Below are 27,432 nucleotides of genomic sequence, written 5' to 3'. Positions count from 1 at the left end.
TTTCAAACACTTATCTCAAAGTTCTAAAAATACCATACGCTAAGAAGTGCTTTTCCTACAAGACATGCCATCAACTGGTGAATTTAATGTATTTTCCTCTATTAGGTGCAGGTAAAAAAAAAAAAAAAGAAATATATATCTATTTTTTATGATCATTTTATAGCCATGCTGGCTAACAATAGTTAGTTGGCCTCTATAAAAATACTACATACTTTTGTGGGACATTTATATTAAGGCATTAACAGAAAAAAATGTTAAGTTTTCAGTACCTATTTAGAAATAATACATAACTTCCTATGAAGTAATAATCACTTGAGGAAAAAGTTATAAAGCTACAAAAAATTTAGGGATTTTTTTCAAAATACTTCAAAATTCATAAATCATATTTTGCATTAATCTAATTAATGTTAAATGTGTTTCGTTGATATTTTTTGCTTTACACTTTGCAAGAGATAGAATATGATTGTATATGTTCCCTAAACAAAATTGGTCTATTACTGAACAGAGATGAACATATTTATTTTTTATTTTTTTTATTTATTTTTATTTTTTTATTTTTTATTTTTTTAAATATGAAATTTATTGTCAAATCGGTTTCCATACAACACCCAGTGCTCATCCCAACAGGTGCATATTTATTTAAATGTAAATGTAAAACTCATTTTTAAGATGGGGGTTTGAATGAGTAAAATTGTTACTGGTCCCAGAGTATTCAAGTTCATGCCCTCCTCCACCCCCAAATGTAAGGTACAGTCTTTCATGTGCAAGCACTTCCGTTAGTGTAACACACTTGGCCTTTCCTGCTCCTTCACTCACTTCTTCACCGAGGAAGAGGAGGAATTTAATCGGATTGAGTTTGGAAGGACACATAGGTATGCATAGGGTGGCCCCTTCCTCTTTAAGAAGCAGCTGTATTTGGGGAACATCTGTTCTGCTCTGGTCCTCCAAGCTTGAAATTATAACTTGGGGAGCTCTGCCTTTGCCATTTTATAGCTCTGTTTGTGATCGAGGGGTGACTTTCCCTAAATCTGGAGCTCACAAGAGGAAGCCCACTCGCTGTAGATATACGTCACATTCTCTGTTATCAGTTTTATCAGAAATCAAGGTGATATGCTGATCTCCCATCTGCCTTATTCTTATTTCTTTCTGAGTTGGCCCAGTACTTGGGTGGAAAAAGGAGTGTTTTAATTGAGCTCTTTCAAATCCCAAGTGAGTAAGTATATTTTGCTCCTTTGGTCAATTTCAGTCTTCCAAGATAGGGATTTCTCCCCTATCTACAGACATGACAGGCCTAAGACAAAGGTGACGAGTTAAATTTTATAAAACCATTACACATGATTCTCCTGCTCAAAGCCAGTCAGGATGATTAAATTACTCCCTTTAAACAAAAAAAAAAAAAAAAAAAAAGTAGTCATATATTACTTTTTAGTTTTACACTTCTATCTACACACATATATAAAGGTATATGATATACACACATATATATTTAAGATGTGAATAATAGTTTTATTCAAATAATCCCTATTGCGGCATAATAGAAAATATATATTTGGTTTTTACCTCCTGCAACTGGCAAACAACTCTATAACCCTTGGAATCCCTGGGATGATGAGTGTCTTTCATATGCTAATGATTGATTGGTGGCTGGGGGTCCCTACATGCTTCCATGGTGAAAGACCCAAAATCAGAGAGGGAACTTTCACCCCACCCCTAACCTTCTGGAAGATGAGAGGGGCTGGGGACTGAGTTAATCACCAATGGCCAGTGATGTAATCACTCATGTCTACATAATGAAACCTCCATAAAAACTCCTGGACAGTGGGGTGTGGAAAGCTTCTGAGTTGGTAAACACACTGAGGTTCTGGGAGTGTGGCACACCCAGACAGAGCATGGCCTCTCCACCTCCCTCCTCCCCATGCCCTGCCCCATGCATCTCTTCCATTTTGTTCTTCCTGAATTGTATCCTTTGTAACCATATAAATCAAGTGTTTCCCTGAGTGCTGTGAGTTGTTCTAACAAATTACTAAATTTGAAAAGGAGGAATGTCGGGGAATCCCCAACTTTATAGCCAAATTGGACAGACGTGTACAGGTCCCCTGGGCACCCAATATTTGTGACTGGCATCTGAAGTGAGGACAGTCTCGTGGGAATGAGCCCATAAGCGTGTGGAGACCGACACTAACTCTGTAGTCATCACAGAGCTGAATTGAATTAAATGATAGGACACCCAGTTGGTGGCCAGAAAGTTGTAGAACTGGTTCTTGGTGGGGAGAAAACCCACATATTTGGTGTCGCGGTGTTGTGAGCAAATATAGTTCATACTCACCTTCTCTATTCCTACAACACACAGAAAAAAACCCTAAAAACAAAATCTATGCACACTGACTCCCATGTTTTCTTTTCTCTCGCTGGACAGGTATTACACTTGCTGTAATATCTGAGTAACTTTAATTGTAAGACTGCTCTTTCCTTGTGCATGTAAATATGCCACACTGTTCAGTCATGCAAATGCATAGGAAAATAGTTGTGCATTTGCAAACATTTCAGATGATGGAAGTGGGGGAAGAGGCACCACACCACGATAGTTCTCCATTTGGGTTGTCATTTCAAGAGACTTTTGTATGTTTAAAACACTCACATATGTGTTTTAAACGAGTTGAAGTAAAAGAGTTCATTCTGAGCAAGTCATAATTCTTGAAATGTCAGATAGTCGGTTCTCATAAAGAACTTCACACATAGGAAGTCCCTTGCAATGACAATTGTTTATTCTCTGGTCACCAAAGTATGTAATCCTACCCCTGTTTAAATGAAATAATATCAACTTTTTTTCAGTGCCAGTTTTTGTCAGCTTGCATGAATTTTAAGGAATTTCTTAACACCTATAAACCAGAAGGTAAAAGGAAAGCAACATAAAATCGTAGAATCCTTTAAAGATCATTGAAAAGCTTGTCTGTGCCTTAAAACAAATCATGATAGTGTTATGTACGATAAAATACAGAAACACATTTGTCTGCAACAATCCACTCTAGCAACCACTAAACACTGGATTCTTAATTTTGCACGTGAAATTTCCACGTCTAAATTTTGAGCAACTGCACTTCAGATGAAACTGAGAGAGGGATTTTTAATCACATCATCTTAACTTCACTCATTGCTATCGATTCATATTTTTCCCTAATAAAATAATGTGGTGTGACTCTTTATATTCTAAACTGTTTTTCCATCTTTATCTTATTTGCATAGGAATATGAACTTCTGGTTCCTGTCAAATGAGTCTTTATTACAAAGACGAGGATGTAAATTCATGTGAGTCTCCGTGATTTTGGAATAGGCACCAAGCGCTAACTGCTAACAGTTATGAATATTTATCAGTTGCTGTTATTAAAAAGACAATTTTTTTTCCTCCTAGAGATTCTGAGTAAACAATTTCAAAATGTTACTCCATCTGTCAATGTTTTCTGAAAACAGTACCAACCTTCTTTTTTATCTTCTGGAGTAATCTTCACTTTTGTATCTGTTATGTCTTTGAATGAGGCCAGAAAAAGTACCACATCTCCTTTCTCATTCTTTATAGGAACAATATCCAATAGGCACCAAAATGGAGACCCTGCAACAGTAATAAAAATACAAATCAGCCACTGCCTCGTGTTTTTTCTATGAAAATCTCAATCATTAGTGGTGCAGTTAATAAAGTCCTTACTGTTTTCTTCTATCCCACACCTCCCCTCCAAAATCTTAAAAATGTCAGTTTTCAGATTCCATAAATGTCTAGCCCATATGCATATCTCTTCATTCCCAAATGAAATGCTTTCTTTGAAAATAAGGCTGTATTTTAAACAAAACCACTTGTCTGTGCTGAGATATTTCTGCTTATGTAATTCAAAATGTATTTCTTTTTTGAACTTGTTGATGTTGAAGCATTCCGCTTTATGAAACATTGCCCCTTCCCACCCCCAACACACACGGGTTGCTAAAATAAAGACCTTTGTTTGGTATGAGATTGCTAGAGGTTTATTTAGTCAATTTAAAAATCAATGATTGTCCACCAGAACGGCTAAAGTTGTTAAAAAAAAAAAAAGATGAAAAATACCAAGTTTGGGGGGAAATGCATAGTCACTTAAACACTCCTACATTGTTGGCTGGTTGCAAATTAGTATCTATACTGTAAAAATTGTACAACAGCATTAAGATATATTCCCACAATACAAAATTACGCAGCAATGTGAATAAGAGTTATACAGTAACTGACAATCAGATGGATGAATATCCCTAACATAATAATGAGCAGAATGCATATATATTAAGTATAAAAACAGGCAAAACTCATCTACAGTGTTAAAAGTCAGGATGGTGGTCTGGGAGATGGTGATTAGAAAGAAGGGGACACAGGTGGGGCACCTGGGTGGCTCAGTAATTTAGGAGTCCGACTTCGGCTCAGGTCATGATCTCATAGTTCGTGAGTTTGAGGCGCGCGAGCTGTGCTGACAGCTCAGAGCCTGGAACCTGCTTCTGTATCTCGCTCTCTCTCTGTCCCTCCCCCCTTCAAAAATAAATAAACATTGAAATAGAAAAACTAAAAAAAAAAAAAGAAGGGGACACAGGTCCTAGAGTTCTGGCATGCTGGTCATGTTCTGCTTTATGATCTTTCTGTTGCTTCCATTGGAGTGTTTAGTTTTGCAAACCTGTCAAACTCCATGTATGCATGTGTATTTTTCAGTAGGTGCATATTACTTCAAAAGCGTATTTTTTTTTTAATTTTTTTTTAATGTTTATTTATTCTTGAGACAGAGAGAGACAGAGCATGAATGGGGGAGGGTCAGAGAGAGGGAGACACAGAATCGGAAACAGGCTCCAGGCTCCGAGCTGTCAGCACAGAGCCCGACACGGGGCTCAAACTCACGGACCGTGAGATCATGACCTGAGCCGAAGTCGGACGCTTAACCGACCAAGCCACCCAGGCGCCCCTCAAAAGCGTATTTTAAAAAGCGGTAAGTTCAATTCTATTTTTCGAGCAAAAGAACCCTGAGAAATAATATTAGCAGCTTCAAGTTCAAACCTAAGGCTCATATTTTGAAATGTTTTTATATATATTAAAATATGAATATATTAAAGTTCTCATACTAGATTTCCTCCTAAAAAACATTTCTGGGCAAAAAAAAGTTGAAAGTGGCAAAAAAGGTATTATGTGCTTAAAAACAAAACTATTAATCTATTCACACGTATTTTTTCCATCATTTTTCTTTTGATGAGCAAAAAAATCCCTCAATACTGTGAATTTCCATCTTACATGGGAGTTGATTTCACAGTTGGGTATAAGACAAAAATAACAGTCAGAAATACCCTCGATATTTTAGGTTGTTTTGTATATACTGTATTAGATCGCACAGTTTCCAACACAGCTGATGTATCCATTCAGCCTTGGAATCTATCACAGATGAAGGAGCTGATACAGGGGCCATCTGACAAAAAGATCACATTTTACTTTAGCTGCTACTGTACTTTTTGAAAAGTGTGGTTGAATACACATGCAATAAACACGAGTACGATGTGCTTCCACTGTATAAAGGATGCATGGAATATGTGCCTGTCCCGATGGATCCTCCTAAATAGCTTCAGCATCATAAGTCAGAAGTTCCTCCCTGTCCTTTGGATTCAGATCTATGGTTTCCTTTCATTCGTCTTCCCAAATATCTATGCCACAGCAATTCTATTTCAATACCACATCACCAGGCTCCCGGAGAACGGGATCTAACCATACCTCCAACATTAACTAGCTCCGGACCATGGGGGAGTCAATTAACTTCTCTTCTCCAATTAACTTGGTTCCCTCAATTGTAATATCCTCATATCCTTCACTCCAGTGATGCGTAGAGTAACCCAAACACCATGAGACAATATATCAACCCTATTGTCTACAACTAATGGGGAAACCTCATCAGTGAGCCGTAGTCCTGGCCAAACACTACTATCCCCATTATCCCAGGATGGCTCTTAATTCAATTTTTTTCTATAGCCACCATTTCCAGTTGGGAGCGGTTTGTGCTAATGCTGTAGCTATGGTAGGAACAAAAAGAATCATCAGGGCAAGCTGTCAACCAGACCCTGGACATATTAATAGCGGGGACCCAGGAAAGAATATGAATCTGATAGTCGGATCACATTTTTAAAGCATCTCTGTCACTTGTCTTGCAAAAAACGTCACCCAAATCAGAACAGAGGCTATTATTTTTCCCGAAAATACATTTTATCTATGCACTCAGACAAGCCTCATTATTGTCTCCACAGAGCCTTTGCACAGGTGCACCAAAGTATTTTAGAGAGAGGCAAAAGCATATCAGGTGAGAGCCAAGCAAAGAGCTGCCAAATGTCAATATTCTCGAATCAGCACAGCAGTCATTTTACATGGTGTTCTGGGAGTGTTGAAAGAGCACTTTGAGATTTATCTTTTAAGTGAGATGTAATCTTTGACATTTTATAAATTCAGTAAAAGTCCATTAACACGGGTCCTTTTAAATTCAGATTTTTGTAATAATTTGGCATGGACTAGGCTGACGTCTGCCTTCCCATTGCATATATGACAAAAAAATGTGTAGAGGCGTGTATCTCAGAGATACTGCAGGTTTGGTTCCAGACCACCCCAAAAAAGTAAGTATCACAATAAAGCGGGTTAAATGAATTGTTTTTGATTCCCAGGGCATATACAAGTTATGCTTACGCTATACAGTAGTCTATTAAGTGTGCAATAGCACGGTGTTTAAAAATGCAAAGTACACGCTTTAATTAAAAATGCTTAATTTCTTTCAAAAACGCTAACCATCATCTGAAGGCTCAATGAGTTGTAATCCTTTTGCTGGAGGGTGTTTGCCTTGATGTTGATGGCCGCTGACTGCTCAAGGGAGGGTGGTTGCTGAAAGTTGGAGTGGCTGTGGCGATTTCTTAAAAAAAGGAAACAATGAGTTTGCCATATCAATTGAGTCTTCCTTTCATGAACGATTTCTCTGTAGCACGTGATGCTGTTTGATAGCACTTTACCTGCAGAACTTCTTTCAAAATTGGAGTCAATCCCCTCAAGTCCTACTACCGCTCTATCAACTAAGTTTATGTGATACTCTAAATCTTTTGTCGTTATTTCAGCAATATTCCCAGCATCTGCACCGGGAGTAGATTCATCTCAAGAAACACTTTCTTTGCTCATCCTAAGAAGCAAGTCCTCATCTGTTCAAGTTTTACCATGAGATTGCAGCCATTCAGTCACAGCTTCAGGCTCCACTTGTCATTCTAATTCTCTTGCTATTTCCACCATATCTGCAGTGACTCCCCCCACTGAAGTCTGGAACCTATCAAAGGCATCCATGAAAAGTGGAATCAACTTCTTCCAAATTCCTGTTAATAGCGATATTTTGGGGGTGCCTGAGTGGCTCAGTCATGCATCCGACTTCAGCTCAGGTCATGATCTCACAGCTCGTGAGTTCAAGCCCCACATCGGGCTCTGTGCTGACAGCTCGGAGCCTGGAGCCTGCTTCGAACTCTCTATCTCCCTCTCTGTCTACCCCTTCCCCATTTGCACTCTGTCTCTCTCTCAAAGATAAATAAACATTAAAAACACGTATTAAAATAGTGATGTTTTGACCTCTTCGACGAAACACAAATGTTCTTAAAGGCATCTAGAATGGTGAATTCTTTCCAGGAGGTTTTCAATTTACTTTTTCCAGGTGCATCAGAAGAATCACTATGTATGGCAGCTACAGCTTTATAAAATGGGTTTCTTAAATAATAAGACTTAAGTCAAAATGACTCCTTGATACATGGGCTGCAGAATGGACATTGTGTTAGCAGGCATGAAAACTACGTTAATCTCATTGTACGTTTCCATCAGAGTTCTTAGATGAACAGCTGCATCACTAATGACCAGTAATATTTTGAAAGGAATCCTTTTTCTAGAAGCATCAACTGTGGGTTTAAAATTAAAACAGATTATAAACATCGGTTGTAAACAGATGTGCTATCATCCAGGCTTTGTGGTTCCATGTACAGAGCACAGGCGGAGTAGACCTAGCGTAATTCTCAAGAGCCCTAGGATTTTTGAAATGGTCGATGAGCACTGGTTTCAACTAAAAGTCACCTGCTACATTTAACCCCTAACAAGAGAGTCAGTCTATCTTTTGAAGCTCTGAAACCAGCCATTGACCTTTCCTTGCCAGCTATGAAAATCCTAGATGGCACCTTTTTCCAATGGAAGGCTGTGTCTCCTACGTTGAACATGTGTCACTTAGTGGAGCCACCTTCACCTTCTGGGTCACTTGTTGTAGCTTCTCCATCAGTACATGCTTCTTCACCTTGCCGCCTTCTGTTATGGAGGAGGCTTCTTTCCGTAAACCTCATGAACCAATCTCCGCTGGCTTCAAACTCTTCTTCTGCAGTTTCCTAACCTCTCAGAGTTCATAGACTTGAAGAGAGTTAGGGTCTTGCTCTTGTTTAGATTTTGGCTTAAGGGAATGTTGTGGTTGCTTGGATCTTCTATTGAGACCACTCGAACTTTCTCCGTGTCAGCAATGAGGCTGTTTCTCTTTCTTATGATTCTTGTGTTCACTGGAGCAGCACTTTTAATTTTCTTCAAGAACCTCTGTGCATTCCCAACTTGGCTATTTGGCACACGAACCCTAGCTTTTGGCCTGTTTTGACTTTCAACATGCCTTCCTCACTCGGCTTAACCATTTCTAGCTTTTGATTGAAAGTGAGAGATGTGCAACTTTTCCTTTCACATGAACACTTGGAGGCCACTGAAGGGTTATTAATTGGCCTGATTTCAATATTGCTGTGTCTCAGGGAATAGTGGGGCCCAAGGAATGAGAGAGAGGTGGGGAAGAGCCCGTTGGTAGAGCAGTCAAAACACACACATTTATTGATTTAAGTTGGCTGTCTTCTATGGGCACAGTTGGTGGTGCCCCCAAACAATTGCAATAGTAATAACAAAGCTCACTGATCACAGATCACCATAACAACTATAATAATAATGAAAAAGTCGGAAATAGCGAGAGAATTATCAAAATGTGACACACACACACCAAGTGAGCAAATGTTGGGAAAACAGCTCCAATAGACTTGCTCTATGCAGGGTTGCTACAAACCTTCAGTTTGTGAAAAACACAGCACAATAAAGTAAAGCACAATAAGAGGAGGTATGCCTATATGAGGGAAACAGTATAAGGGAGATATAGGCCTATTTCCTTCCTCCTTCCCTTCCCTTCTTCCTTTCTTCTTTCAATTGCTCTTTCAGATTCATCCACACCGATTGCCTTATAAATATGATGTTAGCTGGGGCGCCTGGGTGGCTCAGTTGATCAAGCATCTGACTTTGGCTCACGTCACCATCTCATGGTTTGTGAGTTCGAGCCCCACAACGGGCTCTCTGCTGTCAACACAGAGCCTGCTTCAGATCCTCTGTCCCCCCCTCTCTCTACCCATGACCTGCTTGCACTCTCTCTCTCTCTCTCTCTCTCTCTCTCTCTCTCAAAAATAAATACTTAAATAAATGAAGAAGTAGCATGGGAGGAGGAAATATAAAAAAAAAATGACGTTAGCCACGCCTAACATTAGAAAGCAAAACATTTTCCACTTGCTTCTTCCACAAAAAGAGGACAGGTGCAAAGCCTTGCCAAGCAGATTCAAAGCAAAACCCCTCACACTTAATTTGCTCACTTATTCATCCTTTCCCCCCTGCTTTCCTAAATCTCTCTACCAGGACCTCTGTCCTAGCTCTGCGACAAAATCTCTATCCTTGCATGACTATCATAATTCAAAGCTATTCCCCAAGGTTGGCCTCTTCCTCTTTTACTCATGGGCACAGTAATGATCGTGCAACATCTTTCAGTCAGCAGTAAGTCAGGCCCGGTGCAATAAATCTCTCTTAGGGTTAAGGTGGGAGGCAGCACACCCTTCAGCCTAAAACCCAGAGATGTGAAGGATTCTTAAAAACAGGTTAGAGGGCAGAAATCTTATGTCAATTTTAAGTTCTTCTGTGTATAGCAGCAGTAATTATCATGTGGGTTGGTGAGTGTTAAAACAGATGAGGCTCTGCCAGGATTTAAGTTAATAACACCTTTGACTTCCATGGATAAATACAATTCATGGGGAGAAAAGAGGGTTTATACCCTATATGGTAAAATGTATTTTCGGAATTGCATAAATAATTACACAGAGCTTAATTCCGGTGGAATGTCCCATGTCTCCCATTTTGGCACTTCCTTTTTCTCAGTTGGGAAACAAGTGTATTGGAGAATTTGACTTGCTAGTATTTACAATTTTAAGAAGACTGATGTGTTTTCTACACAGCCCCCAAAGATTCTACTTGGCAAGAAGTAAAAACTAATGATAAGGTTTCCGGTATGAATTCAAGGCTCAATAACTTAATATAAGGAGGTAGAGATATAAAGCAAATTGAGTTGTGAGTTGTTCCCTTCTCTGTAATGTCTATGCTGTCATGATGAGCTTACAAATTGCCTTTCCCAGTGGAAGGTCAGTAGCAGAAAGTGGGATGTGGACCCTCTGCATATCCTCACGTTTCTTAAGCAGGATGTTGCTTGGATTTCAACGAGAAATATGTGTGATGTTTAGCTTTTAAAATTATTACTACAATCCTGTAATATCCTAAGTGTTAACAGCATCAATGTCATGCGACTGAAACATTTTCAGGTTCTCTTCATATTGCACATCAACTCTGTTGAGCCTTATTCCTAACAACCATTGTCTCAGTGCTACTTACTCGATGATGGGGTGACAGGTTTGACACTTTTTTAAGAAATTAGTCCATGGGGTAAAAGACCTAAATATGAGTCCGGAAACCGTCGAAATCCTAGAGGAGAACACAGGAAGCAACTTCTTTGACGTTCGCCGCAGCACCTTCTTACTAGACACATCGCCATAGGCAAGGGAAACTAAAGCAAAAATGAACTATTGGGGCTTCATCAAGCTAAAAATCTTCTGGGGTGCCTGGGTGGTTCAGTTGGTTAAGCATCCAACTTCGGCTCAGGTCATGATCTCATGGTTTGTGAGTTCAAGCTGTGCACCTGAGGCACCTGGCTGGCTCAGTTGGTGGAGCATGTGACTTTTGATCTCAAGAGTCATAAGTTCAATGACCACTTTGGGCATAGAGATTGCTTAAAAATAAGTAAATAAGGGGCACCTGGGTGGCTCAGTCAGTTAAGCATCTGACTTCGGCTCAGGTCATGATCTCGTAGTTCATGAGTTCAAGCCCCATGTCAGGTTCTGTGCTGACAGCTCAGAGCCTGGAGCCTGCTTCGGATTCTGTGTCTCCCTCTCTCTCTGCCCCTCCCCAACCTGTGCTCTGTCTCTCTCTGTCTCTCAAAAAATAAATAAATGTAAAAACAAAACTTTTAAAAAAGACAAAAATCTTCTGCACAGTGAACGAAACAATCAACAAAAGTAAAAGGCAACTGGTGGAATAGGAGAAGATATATTTCCAAATGACATAGCTCATAAAAGGTTAGTATCCAAAATCTATAAAGAACTTATCAACCTCAACATCCAAAAAAACAAATACCCAATTAAGAAATGAGCAGAGTACACAAATAGACACTTTTCCAAAGAAGACATACAGGGGCACCTGGGTGGCTCAGTCAGTTAGACGTCTGACTTCAGCTCAGGTCTGATCTCACAGTCTGTGAGCTCGAGCCTTGCGTCGGGCTCTGTGCTGACAGCTCAGAGCCTGGAACCTGCTTCAGATTCTGTGTCTCCCTCTCTCTCTGCCCCTCCCCCACTCTCACTCTGTCTTTCTCTCTCTCTCTCTCTCTCAAAAATAAACGTTACAAAAAAAGGGGGGGGGACCCAGGTGGCTCAGTCGGTTAAGCATCTGACTTCGGCTCAGGTCATGATCTCACGGTTGGTGGGTTCAAGCCCCGCATCAGGTTCTGAGCTGACAGCTTGGAGTCTGGAGCCTGCTTTGGATTCTGTGTCTCCCTTTCCCTCTGCCCCTCCCCCATTCATGCTCTGTCTCTCTCTGTCTCTCAAAAACTGAAAAGTTAAAAAAAATTAAAAAAAAAAAAGAAGACATACAGATGGTTAACAGACACATGAAAAGATGCTCAACATCGCTCATCATCAGGGAAATACTGATCAAAACCATGACGAGATACCACCTCCTACCTGTCAGAATGGCTAAAATTAACAACACAGGAAACAACAGGTGTTGGTGAGGATGCAGAGAAAGGGGAATCCTCTCGCACTGTTGGTGGGAATGCAAACTGCAGCAGCCACTCTGGAGAACAGTATGCAGGTTCCTCAAAATAATAAAAATAGAACTACCCTACAATCCAGCTATTGCACGACTAGGTACTTACCCAAAGGATACAAAAATACAGATTCAAAGGGGTGCATGCACCGATGTTTATAGCAGCAGCAGCAGCAGCAATAGCCAAACTGTGGAGAGAGCCCAAATGTCCACTACACACACACACACACACACACACACACACACACACACACACAGGAATAGTACTCAGCCATCAAAAAGAATAAAATCTTCCCATTTGCAACAATGCGTATGGAGTTAGGATGCCAAATGCCAAATGAAATAAGTCAATCAGAAAGACAAATACCATATGATTTCACTCATATGTGGAATTTAAGAAACAAAAGAGATGAACATATGGGAGGAGGCAAAAAGAGGAAAGAGGGAAATAAACCAAAAGAGACTCTTAATGATGGAGAAAAACTGAGAGTTGATGGAGGGAGGTGGGTGTGGGATGGGCTGGATGGGTGATGGGTATTAAGGGAGGCTGGGGCACCTGGATGGCTCAGTTGGTTGAGTGTCTGACTTCGGCTCAGGTCATGATCTCGCAGCTCATGAGTTCGAGCCCCATGTCGGGCTCTGTGCTGACTGAGCCTGGAGGCTGCGGTGGATTCTGTGTCTCCCTCTCTCTCTGCCCCTCCCCCGATTATGCTCTGTCTGTCTCTCTCTCTCTCAAAAATAAATAAAAGCATTACAAAAATTCTCCTTCTCCCTCTCTGTGCCCCTTCCCTCTTCAAAAAAATAAATAAAAACTTTTTTAGAAAAGGAGGGCATTTGTTGCGATGAGCACTGAGTATTGTATGTAAGTGATGACTCACTGATTTCAACTCCATTAAAAGAAAAGAAAAGAAAAGAAGGAAGAAAGGAAGAAAGAAATTAGTCCAGGGGGTACATACATTGTGGTTGGGGTGGGAGAGGGGCTGTGGGTGGGTAAACAAGGCTACTGCTGATGGTGATGGGCGATGGGACACTTATACCTGTAGCAGAACGGGTGTAGCAGTAATGGGAGTACCAACAGAGTCTATCATTGAGCTCTTACCTGCCCTTCCTCTTTACTACACTTGCTACTGCCTTGTTCCAGCTTTAATCATCTCTCACCCACTCTTCAAAAGGGTTCTTCCTGTCTTTAGGTTTCCTCCCATGCTGCTTCCAGTAAGTTGTGAAAATATAGGGTATCAATTGAAAACACCCAATGGCTTTTCACTGCTTACTTAAAATATTAGCAGAACATTCCAGATTCTTTTTTTTTTTTAACGTTTATTTATTTTTGAGACAGAGAGAGACAGAGCATGAAAGGGGGTGGGTCAGAGAGAGGGAGACACAGAATCTGAAACAGGCTCCAGGCTCTGAGCTGTCAGCACAGAGCCCGACACGGGGCTTGAACTCACGGACCGCGAGATCATGACCTGAGCTGAAGTCGGCCGCTTAACCGACTGAGCCACCCAGGCGCCCCAACATTCCAGATTCTGTACCAATATGGAAGATCTATTTTCAAGGGACTAGGGAAAAAAACACAACAGGGATGGGATGGATAGTGTGAAGAGCTGAACTCAAGGGAGGGGTCACATTAAAAAGGAAGTCCTCTGAAGTACCCAGAGCTGCACGAAGGACAAGCCCGACAGCAGGCTCACCAGCTCTTCTTGGCATTTGCTCTATACCAAGGGATGAAAGCAAGGATTCTTTGGTGAAATATCCGGTAAAGGCTTTACCCTACCTGCAGGGCACAATCCTCTGAGGGCCATCCATCGCTAGTGCAGCCCATACATGTTTCAAGTCTTTGTTGTGTCCCCACTGGATTTGCCTGCATGGACACCCTTCCTCCACATGCCCCAGGATCTTAGTGACCCAAAGTAAAGGGCACTGGGGCCCTTATACCTCGTGTAACAGCTGAGGGTAGAGTGGAGCTGGTGGGAGATGAATAGAACCAGCTGGAGACCCCTGTGAGCTGGGCAGTAGCTAAAAGATACCTTTCATTTCAATATTTAATGAAAAAGGAAGTTCCAGAAAAGTGTTTTAAGTTTGTTTCTGTATAGAAAAAAAAAAAAAGACTGGTAAAATGCACACAAAACATTAATAGTGGTGGATTGTGGAATTATAGTTGCTTCTTTTTTCCTTTCTTCTTGGGATCCTTATTTGCAGTTTTTCTAGAATTCAGCATAAAGGAATATATAGTGGGATTCTGGCAACTCTAGAAGTAAGAAATGGAAGAAGTTCAAGACTGGGCAATCAGAGTGATGAGATCTTATTTCTGGGGAGCTCGCTTTTTACATAGTCCCATGATTTAAGTTTTGATAGGTGGGGCACCTGAGTGGCTCAGTTGGTTGAGTCTGACTTCGGCTCAGGTCACAATCTCACAGTTCATGGTTTTGAGCCCTGCATCGGGCTCTGTGCTGACAGCTTGGAGCCTGGGTCCTGCTTCAGATTCTCTGTCTCCGTCTCTGTCTCTCCCTCTCTCTGCCCCTCCCCAGCTTGTGCTCTCTCTCTCTCTCTCAAAAATAAACACATTAAAATAAAAAGTTTTAACAGACATCCCAAGGATAGCTGAAAAAGTAAGATGGGGGGGGGGGCAGAAGAAAAAGAAAGAGAGAAATGAAGGAAGGATAGATATCAAATCAAGCAATGCTTAACTGACTTGAATGTGCCAAGTTTTGGGGTTTTTCCCCCCCTTTCCATTTTGTTGCAAGTTCCTTTTCTCCTTAAATAAAAACCGTATTCCTCTCCCAGGGGTACGTATAGCTCTCTTTAGGAAATCTCTAATCATTAGGAAAAAGAGGAGCTTGGAAACTTGAGATCTAAAAAAATACACTCAACATGTGCTTTTATCAATAGTTGTACCAACCTTGCTCAACAAATCATTGAGTATATCATTGATCAGTAGAGCTCTTACTTGCTTTAAGAAAACCAAACTGCTTCTGGCGATAAACATAGATAATTACTACCTAGAACTGAAAAGATTTTCCACATGTGGTTAAACACAAATTCAGAAGGGAGAAGTGTAGAGGGGGAGCCAGGTCAAATGGGTACAGCCTAATGAAAAAGAGAGGTAAAGGGGTCCTGATGATGTAAACAATACAATGCACACAGCAAGAGCCTAGTAGTAGCTGTCACTTATTAAGCTTCCATCATGTGTCAGACACTATGCCACATGCTTTACATGTATTAAACCTGAACTTCTCATCCATCAACCTGACCAATATTTTACCAAACTGAACTACATTTTACAAATGCGGACATTGAGATATGCGGTATTTTCTTCAAGATCCCACAGCTGTTAAGTGCCAAAGGGATGAATTTAAACACAAGTCTGAGTTTGATTTTCTAATTTTGCTTTACTATAATATCCTGGGAATGATCTTATTCTATAAGCAGTGCTTCGGGGATTGAGTTTCGCTGCTGTTTAATTTTTCTTCCCATGCTCTGGGACATCATGGAACAGATGCTTTCTTAAATGCCATATCGTAAGAGAAAAAAATGAAATAAAACCTTAGGATAATCGACACATTTCTCTGTCAGCCAAGGTTAAGAGTGGAACTTCTTTTTGAAACAAGATTCGGCTACTTCCGTTTAAGACTGGCCCGCATCCTTCCTGACATACACGTGGCTCTAACTCTTCAACGTGCTTCCGTATCTAATGAGAGACTGGGATCCGAAAACCACCACTGGGGCTGCTTTCAGTCCCCGTGTTGAGACAGAGACAATGTACTCAAAAAAGCCTCTCGATTCAAGTTTTTAAGGGTAGCAACCTAAGTTGCTAATGTATGTAGCACCATATCCTCTCCTCATTCATAAAGCATTTGCCTGACACATCCTCCCAATGTTGTTGTTTCTTGCTTTCTTAGGAAGCTTCAGAAATGGCGATCTCCGCACCATGGCAGCCCTAGGTAGGACACACAATGACATCCCCTGGACTCGTCTCTTCTAAGACTAGAACAAACAAAGAGCACTCAGGTACTCAGCCGAAATCAACGCTGGGCCGTGGCTCTCTGTATCAATGATCCTCTGGGGGAAAGAAGGCCAAATGTGAAGGATGATTGTTCGTGAGCAGAAAAATGTCTGATCCAACAGGCTTCGCTTCCTGACTCCTACTTGTAAGCTACTTCCTTCTGAGAACAAGACACTGAAGCAGACTTGCTCCCTTGATACCTGACTTTAAGAAAAGCAATTTAAGATTTATTCAAACTTGCTGTTGTTCAGTGAAAAAGAACTTGCTTTAAATGAGAATTCGAGGATCAAGTGAACTCTAATTGCACAAGGCTTTAGTTGGAGGAATCTATGGTCTTTTGGGGGCAATGGGAATGATTGTCGGGGTCAATAATAATCATAATGTCCACATGGATTCAGTATGGGTAAAGGGGTCTGGGACTCTAGGCCTACTTATTTAGGACCTGAAAGAAAATATTTGTGGAGATTAAATTGCAAGCAATTGGAAATAAAGACAGTCACTTATTCAACAAATATTTATTGAGTGCCCTTCACGGCTGAAAACTGTTTTAAGTGTTTGGATACAGCACAACAGTAAACAAGACAGAACAGATCTCTGTCCTGTGCCTCAAGAGAACTTATACTCTGGTCTGGAGAGAAAACCAATGATAAACCATCGTCTACTTTATTGGAAGATTTCAAATGCTACAAGAACAGCAATAAGAGCAAAAGAAAGATAAAGAATGTGGGAAAGGGGGGATAATAATTTTAGGGAATTATTCCTAAAAGTGCTAGTTAATATTGCTTTTGAATATTAATGACTATTTGTGTGCTATATTGAAGGTCCTCTTAGAAGCGAATGATGAGAAGGCCATGACGCAGGTCTCAGGTCAAGCAAAGGAGAAAGGAGAGGAAGAAGAATTGGACAAGAGCACCTTAGACCGCAGCGCAGCTGTGAGGGAAGTTCACCAAGGTGATCAGGGACTCACCCAGCCAAGGTGCCCATCAGGGCAGTTCCGTATCTCCCAGGAACAGAACTGGTTAGCATCCAGTTTGCACCCGACTGCTTCCCTCGGTCATTGGGTGGAAGCTGCCCATAGAAAGTTTGGCCTCTGTGCCAACACAGTGAAACAATTTCAGAGCACAGCAGCTGGGGCCATTGGCCAGTTACTATCCTGTAATCAGACATATGAGATGCACGTTCTCATGGCTGCTGCAATTAGTTGAGTAGATTATCTCACATTTTTGGCAGAACAGCATCCATGCCCTTCCTCTTGTCACTAAAAACCTCCGTATTCGACCAGAAACCAAAACACCCCTCTGCATGTGGCCCTGGTAGAACCATCAAAACCCCGTGCTCTGACTCACCCTCACAGGAGGGAGGGGCAAAGCATCCACACTGGACCAATTAGTCTTTCTCTACTGGTAGTTTTGATCATGAACAGAGGGACCCAAGATCAAAAATGGAGGAAGCAGATTCACTGAACAATGAAGGCCAGAAAAATCTTTCCAGTTACTCCTGCTACCTAGACCTTACAGAACACTACTGCTTCCTGCCTGTTTCAAAAGCTGGTTGCTCATTACTCTCTTTGCTTCTATAAGTTGTAATATATATTGCTAATAAATGAGTATTTTTGCATAAGACAACCAGAATCAATCTGTGTTGCTTATGAGGAACCCTAATTACAAAAGTGATATATTTAGAAAAGGAGTCAAGGTATAGTGGAAAGAATGCAGAGTTTAGATGACCTCGCATGTGGTCGAGTCCTAGATTCTTCATTTACTCACTGAGTATACCCAGATATAATTTTTACACCTGTCTGCACCACATCTGCATCCTGGACATATGCCCACATCTCATGGTTAAGAGCTTTGAAGAGGCCAAAATATGCAAAAGCATTTTATACTTTTTTGACTCGTTCTATAAATTAAGGACTTTACCTGTACACGTAATGCTTTCATTCTTTAACTATTAAAAAAAACAATCAAGCTTACCTAAGGCTCAACATTAATACTTGTTAAAGCTAGGTGATGGTACAGGGTGGGTACTGGTTATAAAAATCTCTGTGCATATATATGAAACATTTCATTTGTTTTTAATTAAGGAAACGCTTATTACTTTGGAAAATGGAGAATTAGTCAGCATTTATTTGAACATCTAAGCTAGTATTAAGTTGTAACATACAGTCAGCTTAGATTGCTGGGGTTGACAAAAGATCTTTTGGATGATGAGATGGAACTCTTTACTAGAAAGCTGAAAATCCTGAGTTCAGAGCAGTTGAGTAAACCATTCAGAATGATTAATGTTAATTGTCACAAGAGGAGGGCCTAGCTCTCAAGTCCTATGACTTTTAGTTTCAAGAGCTTTGTGCTAAAACACAGTGCATTTCTCCAAACATTAAAAGAAATCTCCAAAGGAATAATGATCACATGAGTGGATAATCTAGTTGTGACACCTTAAAAGAAAAAATCATACTTGCATGTCTTATTGCTATTGATAAAAGAACCCAGGACACATAACAAATTTCAGCATTGATCAGGGTTGTTTTGTTTCGTTTTGTTTTGAAGTAGATTTGGGGTTAGAATCTGTGTTTAAAAGATTGGGCAAGTAAGGTAAAACGATGGAAAGTACGTTCTAGGGGAGAAAGCAGAAATTTTGCGATGAGAATTTGGAAACAAGGAAAGAGAAATGGAAAAGGAGTGGTTAAGGATCTCATGACAATTCTCCAGTGTATAAATACATGGTTGCAGTTTTAGGTGTCGTTTTAGCACTTTCCAAGAACATGCAGACAACAAACATACTGAACGTTTCTTCCATTGTGCAAACTCGCCTCTTAGCAAAGGCTCATGAACACAGCGCCAGATTGCCCTGAGTCACAACTTGGCAGGCACGTTGAAGTAAAACAGTTAGAAGCTTCCTCACCGTACTGCTCCTCCCCTAAAATGGAGCCGATACCTCATCAGAACTTGAGGGCAAACCCCAGTGCCCAGGGGAGCACTGCCCTACCCTTCACGCTCAGGTGAGGTATTCGCATCGGCAAGCCTGTCCCAAGACAGACACTGTTTTGTGAAAAGTGAATTCACGCGTAACCTCTTCTCACTAGTTTCCATACGTTTACAGGCATTTTCCTCCAACAACAAAAAAAGTACATGTAGTTAAAACATGACAATTCAGAATTCTTCTAAACTACAGGGGCTCCAATTTGATATTCAACCTGAAAGATTTGGTGCATTCATCTTCAGAGGTCAGCAAACTTTTTCTGTAAAGGGCCGGATAGTAAATATTTTTGCAGTTCATAGAGTCTCTGTCTTAACTATTCTACTCTGCTATTGTAGTGCCCAAACAGTAATAAACTGTACATAAGAAAATGAGCATGGCCATTTTCCAATAAAATGTCCTTTACAAAACAAGCATTCTGCCAGATATGATCCACAATCCACACTTTGCCAACCCCTTATGAAGAAGCCTGCAAATTACTGTGTTCTGGGAGTTAAGTCTTCATGCGCTGGGAGTTTGACCACACTGTGTATTACCAGAGTATTTAAGCACTTTTTGTTAAAGCGAGAATCAGGTAGAATCTAGGCTGTGAATGTCATACTGGCACATTCTAAAAGGAGATTAACCAGACAACCTTTCGTAAATAGAGGGTAGTCATTCCCTTCCTCTTTTGATAATGAAAATACACGTAATTATCCTTCACCCGAAAAATAAGCTTAATGACCTTCGAGGGATCTCTGACAAGGCATGTCTTACAATGCCATTAACAGAAACTACAGTGGGGATTATGAAATGGAGTAGAAACTTTGTGAGTTGCATCACAAAAGCAAAATATATGCCAATCAGGAGGTAAAGGAGTCAAATGGAGACTGTGGTCAAAGAGTGAGGCCAAAGCAACTAGGAGCTTAAATATGTGCGAAACTTCTACTCTGGCAATATCTTTCATGGGGGGGAGAGAAACAGGTAGTTTTCTAAATCATTAGAGATCTTATACGCGAAACAACTTCGAGCAAAAGGAAAATTTTTTTTAAACCACAAGACGCATTCACAGTTCAATGTTTTCCCTTTTAATAGTACCTTCTCTTAGTAGCACTGTTAACAAAATTTCTTTTGCTGGTTGACTCCTGCTGTAATTTCTGAAACACAGTGCTTTTTTTTTTTTTTTTTAAAGATCGTTTAGGGGACTCAAACTTGAAGAATTCTGGGGAAGTGAAGACTTGAAAAATAACTGTCCTTATCATAGATGAAATCAGTTCCCCAGTTATAGCTTGGTTATAGTGCCCATCCCTGGAGATGCTCCAAGCCATAAGATATTTTTTCACTGTATGTCATTTTTAGTAACGATGGTTCTTGGATCTGATCATCAGTGCCCTATGGATTAGTAAATATTAGAAAAACAAACACACTGAAACAAAAAACCGTACGCCAGCCTTCCCTTCCCTCTCATCTCAAAACATACACCCCCAACAAAGTATAAAAGGCCAACTTGGATGGATTCGACTGCAAATGCACATTTTAGAGTCATTCTTAACACTTCCTTCTTTCTCTCCCTCCCCCAATACCCAACCCAAAGAGACCACCACACCCTGTCAATTCCAGTAGATAAACCTTTGAAATTGGTTTTAAAGCTTTTCACTCTTGCATCTTTATTAGCCACATTGTAGACTCAACCAGGGCTTCAGCAGAAACCTCCAGAATGTCACTCCCTCTATCTCTGCAAGATAGAGAATGAGAAGAGGTTCTCCAAATACGAAAAGAAGAAAATCATCCTAACAAGGGAACCAATGTCTAGAAACAGAAAGAAAAGGGGATGGCGAGGTCAGAGATCTGAGAACACTTGGAAGGAGAGGTGACCACGAAGCTGACACAGAAGAGCAAAACGCGTCTGGAGTAGCGTGTGCGGCTAGACTCAGTGTCTCAAGGCTATTCTGGTAGGGGAACCATCCAGGGCTCCATCTGAAACAGTAAAACAAACATTTTGACTCAGTCAGCAAGTACTGAAGCATTTCTTACGTGCCAACGACTGTTCTAGGCACTGCGGACACCATGATTAATTAATACGGCACCAGAAAAACGAAAAAGAAGCCACCCTCGACCATGCACAACCTCATGAGAGAGATACATGGATAAAGGGAAGGCTGTAACAAAGGGTGCGTTAGGCAGTTTGGTCTGCTATAACAAAGCGCCACAGACCAGGTGGCTGCGGGCTGCCAGGAATTTATTCCTCACAGCTTTGGAGGCTGGAAGTCTGAGACCGGGGTACCCGCGCGGTCAGATTACAGTGAGTCCTCTTCCGGGTCACACACTGCCGAATTCTTACTATGTCCACACATGGTGGAAACACAATAGGCTAGCTCCCTGGCCTCTTCTTTAAAAACAAAAATAAAAATTTTCAGTTTATTTATTGATTTTGAGAAAGAGGCAGAGAACATGTGGGGGAGGACAGAGAGAGAGAGAGAGAGAGAGAGAGAATCCCAAGCAGGCTCAGCATTACCAGTGCAGAGCCCCACACTGGGCTCGAACTCACAATCAAGAGATCATGACCTGAGCCGAAATCAAGAGTCGGAGGCTTAACCGACTGAGCCACTCAGGGGCCCCTCTGACCTCTTCTTATAAGGGCACCAACCCTTGGGGCACCTGGGTGGCTCAGTTGGTTAAACGTCCGACTTCAACTCAGGTCATGATCTTCCGGTTCATGAGTTCGAGCCCCGCGTCGGGCTCTGTGCTGACAGCTCGAAGCCTGGAGCCTGCTTTGGATTCTGTGTCTCCTCTCTCTCTCTGCTCCTCCCCCTCTAGAACTCTTGTCTCTCAAAAATAAATAAACCTTAACATTTTTTTTCCTTTTTTTAAATAAGGGCACCAACCCATTCATGAGGGCTCTACCCTCATGACCTAATCACCCCCAAAGGCCCCCACTTCCTAACACCATCACATTGAAGGAAACAAACATTCTCCGCTTGTTGCAGGATGGTACCTACTATGAAGGACGGAAGCATGATGCGAAACGAAGGTCCCAGTTGGCAAAGGCCTCCCAGATGAGACAGGCTTGAACTGAACCATGATGACTTTATTGGCCTAATGGAGGGCACGGGCAGGGTGGCGGCGCCATTCCCTGCAGGGCGAGGGTCCAGTAAGAAGGCACAAAGCGAGTTCAAACATGGGGCATTTTTCAAAAACTATGACATGATGAAGCAAGGCTCTGCTGGAGTAGGGATGATGAAGAATGAGGGGAGAAGGGAGGGCAGAAAAGAGAAAGGATGAGTCTGAAGAGGGAGACCGCCGACAAGAGCTAGCTCACGAGCGCCTCTACATGCCAGGCTAAGCAGGTTGCATTTACCAGGGCTTTGTCACAAGAGAGCAGGGGGGCAGATGTGCACCGTAGAAAGACGACACGGAGGCAGGGAGGGGAACCGACTGTAGATCGGGCAGCTGGTTGAGTGGAACTCTTGCAACTCAGGCCCCTGGCAAACTCTTGCAAATCATGACAGTCTGAACTGAGGCAATGGCAGGAAGAATGACTTCATCGGGGCACAAAGGTCCATGCGGATGCCCCAGAGATCTGAATTTCTGGTACCTGTTAGTGTGCGAATCTGGTGAGTGTCATGGAGTGCAGGCTCATCACTGAGAAATAAAACACAGGTCTATTTTTATGTAATTGTAACTAGTCAATATTATATCATCACTCATGGTAAGAGGATGGCATGTCTAGAATGGCATACATTCTCATGTGACTGTTGTAATTCTACAACTTGGGAGGACATACGGCGTCTTGGCTAAGACATCACAGCATCTTTGCGGGATCCCTTTGAAGATGGTTAGATAGTTAGATGTCCATGGCTTTTCTAGTGAGGTGACGGGGGGATGAGAAACAGGGCCAAAGGCCAGGGCCCGAACATTGGATTCAGACATCTAAGTGGGAGGTTCTGAGGGCCCGGCACACTGGGAAATGAGAGCAGACAGGTTCTTCTTGTGAGGGAAACATGCCATGGTAGGAAGGGATGTTTGTTGAGAGGCTATAATGTTCAGAACCGGCCTCATGGGCATACAAACGGTACAGTTGCCTAGGCCGTGCACTCAGGAGGGCCCCAGGCTTTGATTAAATGATCCACGGTTGCTATCTTGAAATTTTTAGTAGATCTTTTTGAAGGCAAGGGACTCTACAAATTAGAGTCCTAATAATGGGTGTGAGCAATGGTTACCTCGTAATGGGTTACCTAATAATGGGTGTGAGCTTGTCCTAATAATGGGCGTGAGCCATGGTTACTTCGTTTGGTCCTTCATCAGACCTCTCTCCCTCAGAAAAGGTCAAGCTGAGGCTCAGACTAGCCAAGTCACTTAGCTAGTATACATACTTAGGGAGTTTATACAGCAAAGACTCTACCCCAAGCCCTTCTGGTTCTAGCTACTGCTCTGGTTATATTAGCCGGTCGTTGGCCTGGGCACAGTAAATATCGTGGGAAGATCCTTCCTTACCAAGGCTCGATTCTCCAAGCTCCATATCTCCTTCTCACCACAGAAAGAGAACCTTTAAAACAACAGGTTTTTCTCATTTCAAAGGGAACTTGTTTAGCTCCAAAGATTCTCAGACACTGCTGGTAGTTACATTTCAATTCTGGCTCATAAAGATGGAATATGAACAGCCACAGGTACAAAAATGAGTAACTTAATAGGTTCTTTCCTTGACTGTTTGCCGGTTCTTCCCGGACGTACAGCACCTAGGAAGCCCCTCTCTCTCTCGTAGACCAGGAACTGGTGAAGGCTCCCTAAGTAGGAGGCTGAGGTCTGCCATGCCCGTGAGCATGACCAAGTGTCTGTGAGTGCAGCGATCAGGAGTCTCGGACCCCGGCCCTTCCACTTAATTTCTCTGGGAATGAGTTTCTTTAACTGTGAAGTGTGGCATTAATAGGATTTGCCGCAAAGGATGGATGACAGGTGTAAACGGAGGTAACAACACGAGCAAACAGCGAGCACGGGGCTTGGCCCGCAGCGAACGCTCCGTGTTAGTTGTTAGTACTGTATGAAGTCAGGAAGGCTGACCGTGAACAAGTGGACGTGCGGGGACTAGCAAGGCAGCAACCGTGACCGCTCAACCTGGACAGGGCAGGCAGAGCTACGCAGGTCCCGACAAAGATGCTGACGCCTGATCTGCACCTCTGTCTCACTTTGCTCCGATCATCCTGGCTGGGCAGCCCGGGGTTAGCCCGTCAAGTACAGACAGAAGACTCCTGCTCATTGACTAAACCATGGAACCTGAACCATGGACATGGTTCCACTTAGAGTAGCGTGTTCGGCTATGTGGGAAAGAGCCCAGGAGAGCTGCCTAGGCTTACAAGGACGAAGCCCGAATACGAATAAGTATTCGTATTCGATAAACTGCCTGGCAGCCTCCCCCTTAGGCTGCGTGTGCCTGTCCTCTCTGAGTTCTCTGCCCTTCCGGCTGCCATCCCTGAAGGTTGTTTACTGTATTTGCATTTCTGAGCCTCGCTTCTTGAATGCAAAAGACACAGGAGGGAAATATAAAATACTAATCTTCTATCAAGACTGAACAGGCATATTGGAGAATCATCATAAAATCATAAAAGCATCATAAAATGCTTTCTATTTTGGGGCGTGCCAAGTCTGAAGTAAAGGCTCAGAGGAATCAGACTGGAAAGTAACGGAAAGTTAGCAGCAACAGTCTGACCCGCAGGTCCCTAATACACTTAGCTGTGGGAAGCATGGTCCCTATTTGTGGCCCTTCAGACATTACGAAAACTGTAAATTTTATAAGCATCAGAATTAAATGTCCTCTTGCCTCCTGCTGCTCTCCCTCTCTCTTTCGACAAATACGTTGCAACAAATCTAGACCTGAAGTCTGTAAAACATGGTTGCACATTTTTTTTCATCACTCTTTCTATCAAGAGTTGGGATTCAGGTCCCCTTCTCCCGAATGTGGGTAGACTTGTAGCTGCCCCAACCACAGTACTGACATGGTATGGAAGTTGCACAGGTGACATCCTAAACCAGGTCACGAAAGGTCTCACAGTGTCTGCCTGGTTCGCGGAACACTAGACTACCTGGAGGCCTCCAGAAGGCTATGTGTAGGCACTTCAGGCCACCGTCCCAGTCAATCCCAGACTTCTAACAGGCCAGACATGCGAGTGAAGCCGTCTCAGGTCCCCCAATCTGAACATCCAAGCATCTCCCATCTGAACACCACCTACCAACCAACGTCTGCCAACCCCGAAAGGAAGAAGAATCATTCTGCCAAGCCCAGCCTGGATTCCTGACCCACAGTACTGTAAGCTGAGACTGCCACTATTTTAAGCCACTAAATTCTGAGGTGGCTGTTGCACAGCCATGGTTAACTGGGACACTAGATACACTGTGCTGTGCCTCCTTGACTCCACGAGCCTGGGAGGAAGAATATGCTTGTATCCATTTCACGGGGAAAAAGCTTCCCAGCTCCTACGTTCACTAGCTTTGCAGTAGACTTGAGTCCCCATTGGGCTCTTCACCGATACTTCTAAAACTCACAAAGGGGAGGTCTCCATAATCTAGTCCTCTTGCCTTCCAAGAATGCAAGACTCTAAGCTCTGCGTCATCCTCCAGGCTCACGGTGAAGCTTTTAGTGGTTGCCAAAGGACCATCCCAAGGAAAGCTAATGCCCTGGGCTCAGACAGTCTCAACAGCCTGAGGAGATCCTATGAAAGGATGGCATCTCCTTTGTGCTCCCTTTCTCATGGACTCTGGTCTGAGTCCATGGGAGGGCTGGCAGGGAAAATGCTCTTGCTTCACTCAGAATTTACTTTTCCTTTTGCCCCAGATCTCGCTCCACCTTAAGATAAAGTTTCTCGTATTGCCTGTAATCTCAAGCCTGGTTCTGTAACTCTTGTCGAAATAGGTTCCTGGCTTACCTCACTGTTCTCTCCATGTGGTGGAAATCTAAAGCTACTGTGAGTGACGCCCAGTCTGGGAACGCCCACAGCCACAGAAGACAGGCGCTTAGACACTACACTTTCCATTAAAGAGCATTTTCTTGTTTTTCACTTATTACGTGGATGGGAATGACACCTCTTGCTCTGAAATTTGGATCTTACACAAAACCATTCTATTTGCAACGCTGCAAGCCCATTTCTTAATAGTATTGGGGAAGTAACGAGGCTACACATTTAAAATGGTAATTTTGGGGGGCACCTGGGTGGTTCAGTCGGTTGAGCAACCGACTTCAGCTCAGGTCAGGATCTCACGGTTCGTGGGTTTGAGCCCCACATGGGGCTCGCTGCTGTCAGCCTGTCAGTGCAAAGCCAGCTTTGGATCCTCTGTCTCCTTCTCTCTGCCCCTCCCCTGCTTGCGCTCTCCCCAAAATAAATAAATATTTTTTAAAAATTAAAAAAAAATGAAATGCTAATTTTGGGGCACACGGGTGGCTCCGTCAGTTAAGTGTCTGACTTTGGCTCAGGTCATGAACTCACGGTCCATTAGTTCGAGCCTTGTGTCAGGCTCTGTGCTAACAGCTCAGAGCTTGAGCCTGCTTCTGATTCTGTGTCTCCCTCTCTCTCTGCCCTTCCCCCACTCACTCTCTGTCTCTCTCTCTTTCTCAAAAATAAATAAACATATATACATACATACATACATAAATAAAATGTTGATTTTGAGAATCATGTGACATTCTATCACCCCAAGGCTTTGTCTCTTTTCCTGTATTGAGCTCCAATTCTCAAATACCTACAGGGCATAATCAACTATTCTAAAAATCATCTGCAGAGTCATTTGAAAAACTGAATGTAACTGAACTCACTAAAAATATCTTACATATAAACTCAGTGTTAGAAGGAAAGTGATGGTCCTTACTATGACTATCTGCCATGAGCAGCTCACTGTAAATAAAAAAGAGATTTCACGAAGAAATCTGCTTCCTTTTGTCTTTGACCATGAGCTGACCTTCTAAGACTGAGTATGCATATGCCTGGTTCAGACTGTTTATGTGTCCACAGAAGTAAACGCACTGCTTGCTCAACTAGTGGGATGCATACTCTTGGTAGAACAGATTCTTTTAGCTAGTTCATATAAATATCTTACATTTTAATACCTATTAGCTTTAATGCATATTGAAACAGAAATATCCGGCCTACCTTCAGACATTTTGAGGGAAAGGAGTTAAGACACAACCTAATGTCTCCCATTTCTCTAGCTCTCCCCGTTCTCTTACCTTCTCTTCCTGTCC

The 27,432-nt window shown here is 42.2% G+C and overlaps 1 protein-coding gene across 1 annotated transcript in view; it reads right to left on the bottom strand.

Moving 5' to 3' along the window:
* KCNH8 (potassium voltage-gated channel subfamily H member 8) overlaps positions 1-27,432 on the bottom strand; it is a 354,464-nt gene that overhangs the window by 199,018 nt on the left and 128,014 nt on the right. The window contains exon 3 of the mRNA XM_042956973.1: positions 3,476-3,607. Coding sequence (XP_042812907.1) covers positions 3,476-3,607 — 132 coding nt within the window. The remainder of the gene's footprint in view (positions 1-3,475; positions 3,608-27,432) is intronic.

The sequence above is a fragment of the Panthera tigris genome, chromosome C2 (assembly GCF_018350195.1).
Source record: "Panthera tigris isolate Pti1 chromosome C2, P.tigris_Pti1_mat1.1, whole genome shotgun sequence".
NCBI lineage: Eukaryota > Metazoa > Chordata > Mammalia > Carnivora > Felidae > Panthera > Panthera tigris.
The sequence above is the reverse complement of the archived record's forward strand: the minus strand, read 5'-3'. Positions and strand labels throughout refer to the sequence as shown.